The sequence below is a fragment of the Pan paniscus genome, chromosome 10 (assembly GCF_029289425.2).
Source record: "Pan paniscus chromosome 10, NHGRI_mPanPan1-v2.0_pri, whole genome shotgun sequence".
Taxonomy (NCBI): domain Eukaryota; kingdom Metazoa; phylum Chordata; class Mammalia; order Primates; family Hominidae; genus Pan; species Pan paniscus.
The window spans coordinates 110,144,962-110,157,806 of NC_073259.2; the positions used below are offsets into that span (position 1 = coordinate 110,144,962).

The following is a 12,845-nucleotide window of genomic DNA, read 5'->3' on the forward strand; positions in this document are numbered from 1 at the left end:
ATCTTAGACATATTTATAAACAAACATGGAAAAACTAAAACTGGGACATAACACACAATGTGAAATATCTCATATTATCATCAGGAATTAGAAGTGATGACCAATAACTAATTCCTCATAAATACTTCCTCCTGTCTTAGTGTAATTTAAACATATTTCGAAGAACAAAGTTTACTAAGAAAAAAACAACATTATACGATTTTAAAATAATTAAACACAATAAAGTTTAACAACAAAGTATAAGTTGGAACATGGTCCTGTAGCCTACTTTTAAGATCTAAAAAAAGAAAAAGAGGTTAGAGTTCTCAATGCTTACATAGGATAAAGTACATTTCACTCCTGAAACTAACAGGTAAAGGCAACCCTCTCATTTCTTGAGAATGTCTTATCTTACAGTCACTATATTAATCCACAAATGGAATCACTATTTTCTTCTGAGGATAACACTTCCTGCCTCTTTTTGGCATAACAGTATACAATCATCATGAGTTATCTTTTCCCAAAACAGCTTCCCCTACTAAAAGATAGAAGTTCTATTGGGTATTTTTTTTTTTTTTTTTTTTTGAGATGGAGTCTTGCTCTGTCACCCAGGCTAAAGTGCAGTGGTGTAATCTTGGCTCACCACCACCTCTGCCTCCAGGGTTCAAGCGATTCTCATGCCTCAGCCTCCCAAGTAGCTGGGATCACAGGCATGCGCCATCACGTCCTGCTAATTTTGTTTTTGTATTTTTAGTAGAGGTGGGGTTTCAACATGTTGGCCAGGCTGGTTTCGAACTCCTGACCTCAAGTGATCCGCCCACCTCGGCCTCCCGAAGTGTTGGGATTACAGGCATGAGCCACTGCGCCCAGCCCTACTGGGTAATTTCATCAGACAACTTTTATATTTTGGTTAAGCTCTTATTCCAGAGAATCCATTTCTTATATACCCAAGCCCAACATAATCATCTCCTTAATTTCCATCCCTAAATAAAACCCACCCACTTCATACATCAATTTTTCTAAGTATATGACAACAATTTTTGAATACACTAGCCTTAGAGATGATTTTTATATTTCTTGGACATATCCTGAAATGACAAATTCTTGTAAGAGTCACTATTGATAGCCCTTTGGCTATCCTGATGCTTTTAGGAATCCTTGCCCCATCACAGAGATTCTTAAAGAGAACCATGTCAAAATTCCTTGCTCTTTGCTTTTTCCTTTGTTAGTTCAAAATCTTCTTATGAAGGGGTAAACAAAACAATTTATATCATTTGGTTATAATATTTAACTGTATTAAAAAATTGACTAGGAAATTGCTATGAAATTTTTCATCTGTACTTTAAAGCATGTAAAAGTTGAACCCAAACATCTACATGGTTATAAAATTTCACTGAATTCTTTCTTTTAATTACCTGGAACATTCTCCTATCTCTTAAAAATATAATGTTCTTGATTCTACAATTATTTTAAGACACCTTAATAATAGAAAACTGGAGTAAAAAATATTTACTGGCATTAAACATAAATCTCTAAAACCTCAAAAATAAGACCTACTCATCTCTGAAATAAATAATTTCTATACATCTCTGAACCATGTGACAGACACATACTAGGTATTTTCATTCACCTTTATTTAATCTTTACAGCAACTCCACAAAATAATGATTCCTATCTGTACTTTACAAGAGGAAATGAAGCTTCAAAAAGGGCATTAACTTGCAGGAATGGGCAGTTTGTCAAAATGTATTGGATTCTGTATGTGACTGACAAGCAGAACCATAATTTTATATGCTTCTGACTGTACCATGATGTATCCCAAAAATGTGATACAGCTGTCTTAGATAACGTTGATTTTAATGATCTTTGAGAGGGTGAACACAGTTCCATTGCCAATAGGTCCCATCTCAAAAACACTTAAGTTTCTTGGTAAGAACAGTGAAGATTCATAAAAAGGAGGCTGTTAAAGGTATACACTAGAAGTCATTTTTCAAGGTAACTTTTGATCCCATATATCAGGTGTTCTAAGACTGTTAGAACACCTCGTCCAAAGGAATCTGCGTATAATAAACAGGGTTGAGCAATATAATCAATCACATATTTAAGAAACTGAAAACAATTTTTTACATTAAATTGAGTACACATACACATATATATACTCAACAACCACTTCCAGAATACCCTAAGATATTTTTTTCTCCTTGGATTTTTTTTCTTTTGAGATAGTCTCGCTCTGTCACCCAGGCTGCAGTGAAGTGGCACGATCTTGGCTCACTGTAACCTCTGCCTTCCAGGTTCAAGTGATTCTCCTGCCTCAGTCTTCCAAACCATGCTTGGCTAATTTTTTTTATTTTTATTTTTTTAGTAGGGATAGGGTTTCACCATGTTGGCCAGGTTGGTCTTGAACTCCTCACCTCAAGTGATCCACTCCCTTCAGCCTCCCAAAGTGTTGGGATTACAAGTGTGAGCCATTACACCTGGCCTTTTTTTCTCTTTTGATAAATGTGTCCCTGAGAATTAGAAAAACAGCATATACTCAAAGTATAGAAAACAGGATACACTTCAAATACTCCTTTTTTGATAAACTCAAAAGCATTATTTTTCCTTAGTCATCTCTTCTCTGGAGGTGAGCTGCTGAGTCAATATGATTTTGTAAGATTAAAAATATATATATATACACACACAGAGAACAGAGTAGAAAAATAATTTTTCAAACCATCAACATTTTATTTAATAAAAGCAACTGAGACATTTTCTAAAGTATACGGTATATTTGATATAAAAATTCTTCAAAATATGTACTATAGAAATTCTTCAAAATATGTATTAAAAATACAAAGTTTGTGAATCTAAGGTACAGAAAACACTTTATACTTCAGTCACCCAAAACAACAGCTTGTGGTCTCCTCCAATTACACACAGAGGGAGAGTTCGATGCCAGGACAGTCCAGATCCAACGGCTACAGAACCCATGAGGATGGGCTATAAAATATGTGAAGAGTTAAAGAAGCACAGTAAGTCCCCAAAATTAATAAATAAAAATGACTTTCAAAAATATGAAATGCATTGATGATTTATCTTTGTAGCATAAACAAAATTTAAAAATATGCTCCCTTACAGGTGAAATACACATTATTGATATGCAGCTGAAACATGGGATACAATCCATCTATGAATAACTGGTACAGTCCAGACTCCATTTTTGCAGTCTACACCAACCAAACAAGCAAAATTAATGTATTTAAATAAAGAAGAAAATATAAAAGCAACAGAATAAAAAGCTTCTTATATGAATACTGGCCAAAAAAACCTGTTGTCACTGGTAATGTAAACATCAAAAAAAAAACCACACAAAAAACAAAAACAAATGAACCACCTTTTCTTGCAATTTAAGCAGATAACAAACGTAAATGTCTTTAGTCAACAAATTACAAATTTGGGGCTACGAGTGGAAAAGTCAAAAACACAAATTAAAAAAAAAAAAGCACATATGTTACAAAACATTTCCACATTACCTGAGGGTGTCCTAAATGATGAATTTGAAACTGGCTTGCCATTTTGCCAGGATAACCAGTGGTTGCAAACAGATTTTCACTAATTGTGGACCACCTAAGAAATAAGGAAGCGTAAAATTAAGTATCGTATCCTATGGATAATGACAAGCTTTTCTGAAGCGGGCTTTTTCTTTTTCTTTTTCTTTTTTTTTAAGAGACAGGGTCTTGCTCTGTCACCCAGGCTGGAGTGCAGAAGTGCTAACAAAACTCACTGTAGCCTCAAATTCCTGGGCTCAAGTGATCTTCCCACCTCAGCCTCCCTAGTAGCTGGGACTACAGGTGTGTACTACGATGCCCAGGTAAGTTTTAATTTTTTGTTTTTTGTAGGAATGGGGTCTTGCTATCTTGCCCAGGCAGGTCTCAAACTCCTGGCCTCAAGTGATCCTCCTGCCTTGGTCTCCTGAAGTGCTGGGATTATAGGTGTGAGCCATAGCACCTAGCCAGAAACAGGTTTCTTTTTGTATAAAACCAGTGATTTTAATAATCCTAAATTTGTTAATATGTCTTTACAATTAGACCGGGAATTCCAGGAAAATATTCCATATTTTCTCATACTTTTAAGTTTTATGAAGTGCTTATTTTGTGTCATTTCATTAAGTTCCAAAGTTACACAAGGTTGATACAATCCTTTTTTTCACAACCAAAGGGGTAACAGTGTGGTAGAAGAAACAAATAAGGCATCAAATATGACAGCCATTCTGCCCCTTTTCCATGCTAAGTGAAGCCTAACTTTGTTCAGGGCACAGTGTGTCCTACCCTAGGGGATGAGACATAATTAGTTTAAGGCAGTCATAGCAATCTCCCATAAAAGGAGAGGGTTCCTTCTTCTCCTCTTACTTTTTTTTTTGTTTAATTGTTCGGCAAATGGAGTACTTCTCTTATGCCTGGAACTCTCATAGCCATCTTGTAACTATGAAGCAACAAGTCCCAATCCTTGACACTGAGAATAGCAGAGGGAAAGGATGAAAAGGGTCTGAGCTCTTGATGACATTGATGAGCTGCTCAACAAGCCCTGAGACTACCTCCTCTAGACTTATAAGTACCATAGCTCATTGATTTTAAAATTGATGGATACTTGCTCATTGGTGTATATTTGTTCACACATCTCCGAAGTCAGGATGTATCTTAACAATCCATGGCATTCTTACATTTAGTCGAATGTATTTTATTCTTAAAAATGGTATCCCTAAGTTCTACAACTTATTGGAATATAGCATATAATAAAATTTCACTGGTTTTAGTCTCTTATTTGGTTTTGCTGTTACTTAAAAAGCAGAAATAATGGCTTAATGACCACACTATACAATGGAATATTATGAAAAAGAACAAGGTAGACATGTATGTTAATTTAAGTGAAAAGCAAAAACATGTTGCAGAGATATACTATCTAGCATAGTTTCATTTAACACATAATAATAAAGTTTATATACATGAACATGGGCTCCCCTACATTTACATCCTTAACAGCACAGAACAATCAGGAAGCATAATATATTCCAAATTGTAGGGGTGGTAGTGGTGGAGTGGTTACATGTTTTTCTGTGTAAAGAAAATATTTGGAAAACAAATCAACTCCTTGTCTAGACCAAAAGACAAAGGCAATGACTTAGTTGGGAAAGTAAAATAACCACTTATAAAACAATCAGGGAAAAAAAAAATCCAGTGCAAAGAAGAGAACTACAAAAGTATCCCAGTGGTGGCACAGCAACGTCAAAAGATCAAATCACAGCTCCAACAAAAACGGTACATTACCTGAATAAGCAGGCTCGATCCATGTGAACAGGTCTCTTATTTTGAGGATAACTAAAAGATAATATTTTGCATTTTATGAATTATGTGTTAAACTCAAGTGGGTGAACTTAAGGTTTAAACAGTATTTTCTCTTTATAGGACAGAATGTCCAATGTGTTTAAACTATAATAAATCCTAAACAAGCAATCAGTTAAAACAGATGAAATACAATAAAGACAGAACCACTGCAGGGAACCATCATGCAACAGGGTCGGTGTTTTTCTTATTTTCCAATATAAGTAAACATTGCACAGATCCAAGATTTCCTCTTCTGCACTGTCCTTTCTGGGTTACTCCCAGAGTAAATCTGCATAGCAAGTTTATGTTATATAAAAATCCATAGCTCTGGCCTTCTATAGGAAAGACTTGCTTTCGCTTGACAGCATAGTCTCAGGTATAACAGGATAGATGAGTGGATCATTTAGCAACAGTTACTGCCTTTTTTTGTGTGTAATAGACAAACATATCAAGAAAGTACCTGGACCGAGTAATATCCCAAATTAACCAATCATTTCCTGCAACGGCTCCAACTTTGAAGGTGTTTTTTAAGCACCAGTGTGCTGACATTAGTGGCACTTGTTCTGATTCAAGAGATAAAATAGCCTGTTGGGCCAAAAGATCATAAAACCGGATTGTTCCATTCTTCTCTGCAACCATTAGCTGTAAGACAGAAAAATAAAAAGAAACTCAATCACTTATCTCACTAACTATACCTGAAGTGTAAGCAGAGATTCACTGTTGTACTCACTAACTATACCTGAAGTGTAAGCAGAGATTCACTGTTGTACGGTAAAATGTAAAGATTTGCAATATACAGGTTCAGCATTCCTCATCTGAAAATCTGCAATGCTCCAAAAACTAAAACTTTCTGAGTGCTAACATGATACCACAAGTGAAAAATTCCACATATAAGCACTTAACACAAACTTTGTTTCATGCACAAAATTATTTTAAAAAGTTATATAAAATTATCTTCAGGTCATGTGTATAAGGTATACATGAAACATAAATGAATTTCATGTTTAGACTTGGGTCCCACTCCCAAGGTATCTCATGTATATGCAAATATTACAAAATGCAAAAAATTCCAAAATCTGAAACCCTTCTAGTTCCAAGAATGTCAGATAAGGATCCTCAACCTATATTACAAATGGAAGATCAAATGTAAAGGAAGAGGCTATGTAAAAATCTCTAGAGAATATAAAAAACCTTAGAGAAAAACTGGCAAGATAAACAATTCAAGATTTGGCCGGGTGTGGTGGCTCACGCTTGTAATCCCAGCACTTTGGGAGGCTGAGGCGGGCAGATCACTTGAGGTCAGGAGTTCGAGATCAGCCTGGCCAGCATGGTGAAACCCCGTCTCTACTAAAAAAAAAAAAAAAAATTAGCCGGTTGTGGTGGCATGCGCGTAATCCTAGCTACTCGGGAGGCTGAGGCAGAACTGCTTGAATCCGAGAGGCAGAGGTTGCAGTGAGCCAAGATTGTGCCACGGCACTCTAGCCAGGGCAACAAGAGCGAAATTCCATCTTAAAAAAAAAAAAAGATTTTGAGATTTGGTAGAATTTTAAGTGATGATGTGCCGTCACTAAGAAGAAGAGATCAATTTAACAATTCCTTCTGGGAAAAGTTACTTTTAAGTTATGTTAGTTATATTGTCTAGAAAGAATAGCTAAGTATGTATCTCTCAAGAGAGACAGACATTTATGTGTTACACATACTTATGCAACTGAAGTTTGTTTCTAGAATGGAAGGCAGGGCAGCGTAGTTAAAGAGCACAGACACGCCGCTTCCTTCACTTATAAGCTGAGTGACTGCCATGTGACTGGCAGCTTTCTCATTTCTAAAATGGAGATGGGAGGATAAGAATGGCTGCAGGATTGTTGTGATGATTAAATAGTAATGTGGGTAAAGTACCTCAATGTAATGCTTGACAAATAGTAGCCACCCACTCAAAAAATAGTAGCTATTACTTCACTATTTCCTTTATTCTAAGATACCATTGACTTAAGATGTTTAATACACTGATAAGTTTTATGTGTGAAATACTTTATCAAATGCACAAATTAATTATAATATAAATTCCAATTTTACAAAATAATAAAATGTGAAAAAATTTTTCTTAATCTCAAGGAATCATGGCATTGCTATACCCATCTGTGGGAGATAAGGTATGAGATTGCTATGAGTATCTAAGTGCATGAGTAGTTGATGCCTGAATAAAATGCTTTTCCACTCTCTACATCTCTGTAAAGTCCTTACTTTTAAGCAGTGTTCTTTTAATTCTGGTTCTATTAAGTTGAAAAATCCTTGAGGGTGTAAATAGTAGTGGTAGATTGGCAAGAATGTGGGATTTGGCATCAAAACTCCTGAGCTGTACCATTTAAACCTGTTGAGTGACCTGGAGTTATCTTTCATATCTGTAAAATGGAGGATAATTATATCAGATTCAAAAACTTACTGTATGGCTAAAATGTGACTGTTCTTTAAGAACGTACTTTTGTACTTTCCTAAACACATAAAACATCATTTATTCTATTATTCATCTAACAGGCTTTTACTGAGCATCTATGTTATACACACACACATGGATAGTCAATTTCATTATTCATGATAGTTTGTTGTTATAAAGTTGCTGCAAACACTCAATTAGTGAATACTGAACCATTGGGGAAATACACAGTTAGGTTCCCTGCCAGCCTTTTTGATGACTGATCAATACGTAGCTTTTGAAAATTGTGCTTCTTTTTAAAGATATCTTACTTAATATATACTGATTCATTAATATAGACCTCACCATGAACAGCGCTATAACTCATGCCTAAACAAACCTTACCTAACACATTTATTTTCTTCATAAGGCACATCACAGCCTTCTTGCACTTAGAACACTAGCCAGCACTACATTACTGTGCTTGGGGATGATTTTACACAGTAAAATTACCCACAAAAAGTACAAAAATGTTAAAAATGTGGCACTAAACTGATGAGGAAAAGACACATATTTACAGTATGAAAGCTAAAATAAGAAGCCAGAGTTCACCTTGTTCAATTTTAGGTGAGCAAGTGCACATAAGCGGACTCAAACTTTTTGTTGTTCTGTGCTCCCTGCGTATGTCTGTGACTAAAGAAGTGCTATGAGCATTGATTTTGGGGTTACAAATAAAGTTTAGTGAGGAGGGAAATTCAAAAATACAAAATCTGTGAATAATGAAGATCTACTGTATACATACATACATACACAAAACACTGTATTAATTCCAACAGAAGTCAAAGATAAAGGACATAATCCTTGATCTCAAGAAACTTTCTATCTAGAAAAGAGAATTATGAAAAAATCAGACAATAATTTAAGGCAAAATGCTCTAGAGTACAAAAAGGAATTATTTCAGAATATAGACAATGTTTGGAATTACAGTATTCTTAATAGAAGAAGTGGAATTTGAAATTATTCTTATTAGCCAGGCGAGGTGGCAAGCACTTGTAGTCCCAGATACTCAGGAGGCTGAGGCAGGAGGATCACTTGAGCCTGGGAAATAGAAACTGCAGTGAATTATGATTGTCCCACTGCATCCAGCCTGGGCCACAGAGTGAGACCCTACCTCAAAAACAAAACAAACAGAAAACAAAAATGATTCTTTAAGAACAGGCAAATGTTAAGATAATACTAATGCTACTAACAATAAGTACAATGAGGTCAATGACAAACACAACAAAAACAAGTATAACACTGGGGTAAGAGCTTTACATGTCTGCTTTATTTAATCCCCTAAACCACTGTATGAGGAAATTACTATCGTTAATCCCATTTTTCAGATGAGACTGAGGCTCAAAGTGATTCACGTAACTTGTACAAGGTATCAACCCTAGCCCATGATGGAGCCTGGATTTGAATCCAGGTCTGTTTAACTACAGTGCACACATGTTCCTTGCTACAAGGCTAGGCTGCTGAAGACTGGTGAGTGGTCTTGTGTGCTATAGTATGCAGTGGGGAAGGATCAGAAAAGGTAAGAGATCGAGGAAAATCCACCAGGACCTAGTAAAAATATTTGATATTTTAAGAGTGACTTGAAAGATCTTGAGAATTTCAGGTATAACTTATGGACTACGAAAGGGCTAAGTCTACCTGAGCCTGGTCCGAAGGTAGTAGGGGCAATGAACAATGAAGCATGGTAAGCAGGTGTGCAGCCTCTATGGCCAGACTGCCTGGATGGGGCCCAGCTCTGCCTTCAGGAGCTGTAAGATCTTGGGCAAACGGCTTACCTTTCTGTGTTTCGGGTTCTTATCACTAAGAAGGGGCTAATAAGAGTATCTACTTGATAGGACTATTGGGAGAACGGTATGAGTTAGTAAATATAAAGCACTTAGAACTGTTTTGGCACAAAGCAGGCACTCAAAAAACACTGGCTATTATTATAGGTTAAAGTCAAATTAAAACTCAGTTCTAACAAAAGATTTTTGTTATTTACTGTCTGTATAACTGTGCTCAATTATGACAAATCTTTTTTTGGGTGATAAGAACAGATAGGGTAGAAAAGTTAAGTAAGTTTGGGAGTAGCTGAATCTAAAAATGCTACAGGGGGGATTTTTCCTTTAGGAATTTTCAGAAGTATAAACAATACTATGCACTGTGAATTTCCAAGGTGGAAATACTTTAAGTGGCACAGAACACTGTTGTATTTGAACCAGATTGAGTTCAAATCTGTCACTGTGTGACCTTGGGCAAAATGCTTGAACTTTTGGTGCTTTGGTTTTCTCATCTACAAAATACAATACTACTACTGTCTCTGCAGTGTTTTCTGGGGATTAAGTGAGAATACATGTCAAGTACTTAGTACAGTCCCTGGAAAATAGAAAGCATTCAACAAATGTTGGCTGTTAAACCTATTTCATTTAGCTATTTTTTTTTTTTTGAGACAGAGTCTCATTCTGTTGCCCAGGCTGAAGGGCTCACTGCACCCTTAACCTCCCTGGCATGAGCAGTCCTCCCACCTGAGCCTCCAGAGTAGCTGGGACTACGGTCGAGCACCACACCTGGCTAATGTTTGCATTTTTAGTAGAGATGAGAGATGAGGTTTCACTATGTTGCCCAGGCTGGTCTCCAACTACTGAGCTCAAGTGATCCACCTGTCTCGGCCTCCCAAAGTGCTGGGATTATAGGCATGAGCCACTGCTCCCGGCCACATTTAGCTACTCTTTAACCTCTTTTTTCTTAGGGTCAGAGACTGAGATGTCCTCAGTCCCAATTCTTTGATCCCGTGACATCCTGAATCCTTGGTCCTGTTATTAGTATGCATTGAAATCCTAGCTCCTATTGAGTCTTATTGGATTTGGGAGCTTAGTTTTTGGAGGTCTCTTGACTTTTGTATATTTTACTAACTGTTAAATTCTAGCCATTTGTTTTGTGTTTTCCTGATCTTATGGCTTTTTTATGGTTTATATCTCTTGGGATTTTCATAAGAATTCTATGAGATAGGTAATCATGAACTCATCTCTTTCTTCTCTAGCTGCCTTATTTTCATCAAGGCCAAGCATAAGAGGCTAACAATTCTGGGCTTGCAGAGCACTGAAACGACTGTAGAGCACTGTAAATGACTGAAAACGTATGGCAGAGCACTGAAAGCCATTAGGCTTGTTATCGCTGCAATAACAGTATCAACAATGACCAGCAGCTAAAATTGACTGAGTGCTTACTATGTGCTTTTTAAAGGATTTTACACGTTAGCACATTTAATCTTATGTATCCATTTTATAAGATGAAGTGAAATCAGAGAAAGTTTAAGTAACTTGTCAGAGATCACACAGCTAGTAAGTGGTGAAACTGGGATCTGACTCCAAGCAGTTAATTCAAGAGTCCACACTCTTAACCACTTCTCTGTATTCTAGGTTTCTGAGTTTAGCAGTGATAGGATGAAACTGATATTCTAAGACTCTTAGTCTAGTAGGCAAGAAGAATCAAAGAGTAAAGAGCCAAAGACTTTAGAAACAAGCTAAGGCTTGGCAAGTTAGGCATGAGAAAAGAAAGGGGGAGAATGCACCTTAATGAAGAGAAGAATGCTAGAGTTAGTGAAAATGAAGGAAAAATTAAAAGACCTGGAATAGTTTGTGTATAGGGAAAGAAGAATTAAAGATGATTTTAGGATTCTGAGTTTATGTGATTTAGAACAGGGACTTTCAAACATTCTGAAGTCATGGAAACATCATAAAAGAAAGGAGATGGGGTAAGGTGGAATTTTAATGATATGTAGGAGAAAAAAACAGAAATTAAGTTAAAGCATATGGAAGAAAGAGATAAAAAAATAACAGCAAGAAATTAAGCATTAAGATGTAAGTTTTGGGATAGAAGTTGTAATAAATGTTCTCATTTGTCATGCAGGTCATAGTTTTTAAAAAGCAGTTTATTGTAATTATATGTGGTGATATTAACATTTTGGTAGAAACTGTGTGTTTTAAGTAGACTCACTGCTCTCAGGGAGAAATGTAGGCATAAAACAAAATTTAGGAACTGGACTCAGAAATAAACCTATCAATTTAATAAGTTAGAACATTTCACTCATGCACATATGCAGAGTATAATTCTACTGATGAAAGACTCAATGGGCCTGGAACAAATTTCCATGAAATCCCAGGGTTCAGAGCACACACTTAGATACAGTCTGGGGATTATCTCCTCTGTGAAAGCTGCGAGAAGATTTGGTTAATCCTTCTTTATGTCATCATTCTACTTAATAGATTTTTTTATTCTAAAACTTATTTGTGTTGCTGTATTTACATGTTTTTTCTCCCTTATACATCAGTATACTAAGGATTTTATTCATTCTTTTATTCCCTATTACAATAAAGGATACAGTGTAGTGACAATTAACCCTTGAAGCAATTCACAAATATATGGTGAAAGAAAAGTTGGCAGAGTATAAAGAAAAAGGGAACATATACGCAAAGTCGCTCAAGAGGACTCAGATAATGCGGCTTTAAAAATCAAACTAGCAGTTTCAAGAAGGAGGTGATCAGCAGTGTAAAACACTGGCTGGAGAATAAGAATGAAGGAAAAGGCCATGGGATGTGTTGAAAATATCCCTGGTACCTTGTGAGACAGTAGTGGAGACTGACTGAGATTATGGTGTTAGACCAAGGGATGGGAAAAGACAAAATGAAGTTAAAAGGTACAAGTGATGGATTCAAACATTTAGAAATAAAAGGTGTGATGAAGATAGTTTAAAATTAAAGGGGAGGTGGAAAAAGGGAATTTTTAAGAGCAAGACCTATGGAGCTGGGAGGCATATGTTCAAATACCTATTCTTCCACTTAGTAGCTGTGTGACCTTGGATAATTTATTTAATTTCTCTGCGCCTTGGTTTCCTTATCTGTAAAATGGGGATAATCACAGTGCCTATCTCATGTTCCCATGAGGAATAAATAAGCTAACATACATGAAATGCTGACTATAGGCCTGGCGTATGTAAGCACTACGTGCTTGTTATGATTAACGAAACTTATCTTCTCATGCAAACTTGAGGACAGAAC

General features: G+C 36.2%; 1 protein-coding gene across 1 annotated transcript in view; it reads right to left on the minus strand.

Annotated features, from left to right (window-relative positions):
* Positions 1-2,682: 2,682 nt before the first annotated feature.
* NUP37 (nucleoporin 37) overlaps positions 2,683-12,845 on the minus strand; it is a 45,871-nt gene continuing 35,708 nt past the window's right edge. The window contains exons 7-10 of the mRNA XM_003832576.6: positions 5,803-5,984; positions 5,286-5,336; positions 3,495-3,588; positions 2,683-2,961 (exon numbers count right to left, since the gene is read on the minus strand). Of these exons, the coding sequence (XP_003832624.2) occupies positions 2,848-2,961; positions 3,495-3,588; positions 5,286-5,336; positions 5,803-5,984 (441 nt within the window). The 3' untranslated portion in view covers positions 2,683-2,847. The remainder of the gene's footprint in view (positions 2,962-3,494; positions 3,589-5,285; positions 5,337-5,802; positions 5,985-12,845) is intronic.